We start from the raw sequence: 6000 nt of genomic DNA on the forward strand, positions 1-6000 counted from the left end.
CCCTTTTTACCAAATCACCTGGCTGACAAAATGTGCACAATAAGCATCAAGATGTAGCAATATCAAAATACAGTTACAGACAATTCAACATTTCTGGGATTTATAGATCATAAAAGCTTTGTTATGCTGTGAAAATCCCTGTAGTCATCCCAAATCTATTTCAAAACAGTTTGTCCAAAGTTTAGAAACTTTGATTCTTCCGAGCAGCCATCGTAGTTGCTTATTCGTTTCACGCACAAGCATGCGTCAGACATTGTCTAATGGACGAAAGCTGTTCTGTAACTGTAAAGTCAGCCTCATCCCTGCAAGCAACATGTACACCAACAGTACTATTAGACATCGACTTGCCAGTTTTTACCTTTATCTGCACAATGGAATTCAATCCAAGAGGAGTATGTAATAAATCCTCTTTATACCAGGGCTCAAAGTTAACTTTTTAAAGTGGTATTTTACAATAACTTTGAATGCATCACGAGGTTTACCAGTTTAGCAGTAGACGCAACATTTTCACCCGTCTGTGTTGGTTGACTGTTGGAATTCCTCTACACTGAAATACAGTCCCACTTTTACACGGTTTAGCGGTCAGCATTGTGACCATGTTTAATCCAGTTACCACTGTAGCTAACGGTAGGCTAACGTTACCAGCAGTGTAACGTGTCAGTAGTGTTAACTTGCGTGACATGCAGCGATGCTTCGGTTGCCTCTAACGGGGGTTTTGGAGCATCAGAGAGAGCAGCGCAGACATTTAGCTAAGTGGCACCAAAATCTGCGTCGCCATTTCGTCCGGTAGATACCGGGCACCAGTGCCATATTAACACCGGATTTCAACACACGCCGGAACAGCAGAGACAAAATTTACAGAGACAACCAAATGAAATATTGAATTCTTTTGAAATACATTTTCCATTTTTTACATATTAAAAAAAAACACAAATATTGAACAGGTGGTTGCCAAAGGGGGCAACCAGAGACCAAGAAACAGTTGCCAATTCCTTCAATCTGGTTGCCAAGAGCAAATGGGCAATCGTTTGTTTGGGACTTTGTTGGGACCTAATGCTGCGTTGTAGTGTTTATTCGAGTTGGAGTTCCAACCATAGACCCTTAAAGAAATGAATGTGAGCTTCTCCTGACTCTCTCCTGATTTGTCAACTATGTGACAGTAAGTCGCGTGGTTATGACACAATCGTTAGCCTATTTTTACAAAAACGCCTGCTACGGAGCCATAACGTGAGGTACAAGATAATAGAGCCTTTTATACATTGTCATGTTTCTTTTTTTTTTTTTTTTAAGATTATTTTTGGGGCATTTTAGGCCTTTAATTGATAGGACAGTTGAAGACATGAAAGGGGAGAGAGAGGGGGAGTGACATGCAGCAAAGGGCCGCAGGCTGGATTCGAACCCGTGCCTGCTGCGTCGAGGAGTAAACCTCTATACATGGGCACCCGCTCTACCAACTGAGCTATCTGGGTGCCCCATTGTCATGTTTCTTAAGAAATAAACAATGGAGAAATAGAGTCTTTAAACGCTTCAGATGTAAAGGTATTTGCTGTCAAAGTGGCGCCAAAATGAAAGGAATGCTAACGGGGGGTGAGTGCTTGGTAGCATTAAAATGGCGCCATAGAAGCAACGCTTTGTGGACGCTCGCTTACCCCCTTGAATACCTCAAACCCGAGTTTATATGTAAAAATGGCTCAGCACGGGGCGCCTGGGTAGCTCACCTGGTAGAGCGTGCGCCCCATGTACAGAAGCTCGGTCCTCGCCGCAACCGTCCCAGGTTCAATTCCGACACGCGACCCCTCGCTGCATGTCATTCCCCCTCTCTCTCCCCTTTCAAGTCCAAGCTGTCCTGTCAAATAAAGGCCTAAAAATGCCAAAAAAAATAATCTTTAAAAAAATATATATAAAAATGGCTTAACACAGTGGAACAGTGTGTGCCAAAATGTGCCCAGTATAATTTACAGGCAAAAAACTACACAATAAAAAGGTCCATGAGTTTGAAATTATTACTGTTACCGTATTATTGTCCTGATGTTCAGGACTTTTTTTGTCGTGGGTTTAAATACTTGTGCGCAACACAGTATTGCGTGAATTGTGGGTACCAGGTGAGCTTTTTGGCCGCAGCTCAGGGAAATCACAGAGAGAGAAAAACATGAAGCGATAAAAGACAAAATGGTGAAACTAAACGTGCTGCAGATATGTTTATGAATTACACATCATTCTGAAGTAAGCATCGGCATGGATTTTCTTTTCCTCCACTGAAGGTTTCCACAAGTTTGGCCAATTTAAAAAGAGAAGAGTAGGAATAATGTGACATTTTCTGTGTCATGAAGAAAAGATTTACTTTTAGACGGTTTGTTCTTCTTGTCCCATTGGCTAACTGGTACAAGAGTTCATTTACCTAAATGTTTGAGTAGTCTATAGAGTGTAATGTAGCACCATTACCTTGTGGATGAACAGCTGGGGGGGCTGGGGCAACCTTGGGCTGCTCTATAGGTTTAGTGGGTTGTGATGGCGAAGGCGCAGGTTGCTGTTGTTGCAGCTGTTGTTGCTGTTGCTGTTGTTGTTGCTGCTGCTGCTGTATCTGTGGTTGTTGCTGTTGCTGTTGCGGTTGTTGTTGCTGTTGCTGCTGCTGTTGTTGCTGCTGCTGTTGTTGCTGCTGCTGTTGTTGCTGCTGCTGCTGCTGCTGCTGCGTGGCCGGGGCTGGACATGTCTCTCTGACCACCAGAGAGGTTGGCTTATCTTTACTGTCCTGGACCAGTCTAGAGGCCTACAGTGTGCATCAAGAAGAGGGGAAAACATGAGAAAGTACATCTGAGACAGTAATAAAAAGACAGATCAGTGACTGTTGGTGCTTTTATTGTCAGTGACTCAAAAACTGAAAACCATTAGGCTTGGAAAATATCACACAAGTGGGAAAATATTACACCAGGAATCCCAAACTCAGCCGATTCCTGTGGTTTTTTTTATAACATGTATGTGTTGGAGTAGAAATGGATTCTGCGGGTGTTGTTGGAACCGTAGTTTTTGTTAAGCTGGTTACCAAAATCAAGAATGTGAGCAACACAAAAAGTCAGGATGTTAAGTAAGACACAAAGTGATGTCCTATACTTATCTCATCTAGATGTTGTACAAAAGTTTATTTATTTTTAGAAATCCAACATATGTTCACGTATATATCAAAAGCCCAAGCATTCGCAAATAAAGTAAATAATATTGAAACAAGACTAGAAGCCGACAGCCTTGCTAGTGACACCGACTGAAGGGAAAGTCATTCGTTTTGCAGATATTTGGTCATACACCAAAGTATTGGACAAAATTGACTTTTGACCTGATGGTGGCACTAGATGAAAAGTCAGGGGCTCAAAAAATGATTACAATGTATCGTGAGGGGGCTTGAATGTGTGCAGCACATTTAATAGTAAACCATCTAGTAGTTGTAAAGACATTTCAATCTGGACCAAAGTGGTTAACCAACCGACCAACAGACAGACATCGCCGTCCCTACAGCCATGCCGCTAGCAAGGCCAAAAACAAGTTATTTCAATCCCAATTAACAACACTTTCCATTAAAGCTGGAACAATGATACTGCACCATTAAATCATTTTCTAGCACCGTTATTATCCTTCAGAAACACTAGGACACACCTGTCCAAACATGGACAAGTGTGTCTTAACTAAATCTAAAACACAGCCACTGACTTGAAAAACTATTTATGGTTTTAACTAGAGCCTGACCGATAAAGGATTTTTAGTATTTAAAAAAAAAATCCAATATATCGGCCAATATATGTTTAAAAAAAAAAAATCCAGAAACGCGTAACAAAACAAACAGATTTCCCTAACATTAGTTATTTGTGGTTATTTATGAGTTTTCACTAAAATAATATGATAACAATTTATTGTCACAACAGAACAGAGGATCAAAATATATTTTAAAGTTCTAATAAATAAAATGTTTAAAAATAAGAACTTAAGATATGAAACTTAAAGTCCTTTGAACAAAAACACATTATCAAAAAAAAAAAAAATCAGTGTTGATAACAGGAATGTTGTAGAGCGCCCTCTGGCGGACAAACTATGAATTGCTCTATCCAACGCTCAAAACATGGTTGACCGTCCGTTTTTATTTTTTAAATAATAATTTATCAGAATCATTTGAATTTTTTTTATTTTATTAAATCAGCTAACATGTCGGTCGGGCTCTAGTTTTAACCTTGTGTTCTTAAGTAATTAAAATGCTCTTTTGTTTGGAGACCGTGGTGTGTGTTAACTGTCCTCACCGTTGGCTGTATTTGCAGGTTGATGGCCGTGAGCTGGACGGGCTGAGCTTTGGCATGGTTGAGAGAAGAGTGGAGGGCGTGGGGGCTGATGGTGGAGTGGAAGATGGTGGCCTGCTGGCTGGGCATGGAGGGCTGGTGTGGAGCAGGTTTGGGCAGAACAGGGACAGGGTGCTGTGATGGTTGAATGGAGGCCGTCTGCAGCAGCTGGCCCGTGGTCCTCTGGGAACCTTGACTCTGATGGACCACAAACTGCTGCTGCTGCTTGTGCTGCTGAACCAGGGAGTGGGGCTGAATTTGCGTGTATGCTGGAACAAGAAAAAAAAATTATTTGTACAAATTTAGCTCACTGCTGTGTTCAAATCAGTAGCCACTGACTGCCTGCCAGCAGAGTCACCTTGGAAACTGGGTCTTACAGAAATATTTTCTTTGCTCATCTCTGTTTATGTTAATATGGCCACAGACAAAAACACTCAAAGCAGAAGGCCATCTTTTTTTGTATTTTGTAAGAAGATTGACATGGATAGCATTTAAATCTTTAATTCCAGCAAAAACGACTTACTGCATACTTTAAAGTTTGGATTCAGATTTTGATGTGGCATGTGATAATCTGTAATTAATAACTAATAGTGCTGAAAGAAAGTCAATTATTTGATTACCAGAAAATCTATCTGCAACAACTCTGGTAATCCATTGATCGTTAAAGCCGTTTAATCAACGCAGAGCCCTCTGGTTCCTGCTTATAAAAATATTTACTGCTTTCCACCAACTTAGGTCATTGTAAATTAAATACCTTTGGCTTTTGGACGGTTGATCAGACCAAATAAGCAATATGACAACTTCAATTTTGGTTCTCTGTATTTTTTGTTTTACAGACTGAGTAATTATGGCCAAGTGTTCGACAAAGATCACAACACACATTGCATGCCAAAGTCAAATCTAACATTATCGTCTTCTATACACGACGTCAGCACGAGAGCTTGTTTTGTAGCTTTGGCTTCACGTGTGCCCCTTGTTGACAATACGTAAATATAAAGAGCTTGCTGAAAGGTGCACAGACAAGTCTGCTATGGCAGTTTTGGTCTGACAATTTCTCAAATTATTTCAAAATAGCCTGTCGCCACCTGTTTTTGCCGTTGTGGGTAAAAAAAGACATCCTGAGCTCAAAACCTGCCCCGAAGACACAGCGCATCAATCTTGTATTGTGGGAGCACGTCGGGAGTGGGAGAATGGTTCAGCGGAAGTCGCCTGAGGCTAGTCTAATGTTAGAAACGCCTCAGGAACGAACATGTAGAACCAACTGTCTGTGAAAACGTGTTGTGGAGTTAATGGTGAGTCAGTAGGTCTAAGCCTTTCTGCTGCCTCCTTGATCTTTAACAACTCAGGAAACGATTAGAACTAACCGACTCATTGGTATTATTGAAACCCAAACAAGAAATGACTCCTGCACCACAGTACTTTACAGTAGCCTCTGCTGTGTGAGCCGGGTGAACATGGAAGTGTTTGGTGAATAAACCCCCTAATAAATCCAAGCATGGAAAACTGCCAAGTACATCAGTGTTTGTCTTAAATCCCCCTTGTCCCCACCCTCCTCCTCCTCCCCGTTCTTTTCATGATGTTTTGTGTGTGATAGGCTCCATCTGGTTTCAAAGTTTCCCTGCGAGGCACTAACTGCAGTCTGTGCCCTGCTGTGGAATTATATATATATATATATATATATATA

At 41.1% G+C, this 6000-nt stretch overlaps 1 protein-coding gene across 5 annotated transcripts in view; it reads right to left on the reverse strand.

Annotated features, from left to right (window-relative positions):
• phc2b (polyhomeotic homolog 2b (Drosophila)) overlaps window positions 1-6000 on the reverse strand; it is a 36419-nt gene that overhangs the window by 10075 nt on the left and 20344 nt on the right. For 4 of the 5 annotated variants that reach the window (XM_032513837.1, XM_032513836.1, XM_032513835.1 and 1 more), the window contains exons 8-9: window positions 4281-4594; window positions 2443-2767 (exon numbers count right to left, since the gene is read on the reverse strand). In XM_032513837.1, coding sequence (XP_032369728.1) covers window positions 2443-2767; window positions 4281-4594 — 639 coding nt within the window. The remainder of the gene's footprint in view (window positions 1-2442; window positions 2768-4280; window positions 4595-6000) is intronic. The other variant, XM_032513834.1, reaches the window with a different exon arrangement.

Source organism: Etheostoma spectabile, chromosome 4, assembly GCF_008692095.1.
Source record: "Etheostoma spectabile isolate EspeVRDwgs_2016 chromosome 4, UIUC_Espe_1.0, whole genome shotgun sequence".
Taxonomy (NCBI): domain Eukaryota; kingdom Metazoa; phylum Chordata; class Actinopteri; order Perciformes; family Percidae; genus Etheostoma; species Etheostoma spectabile.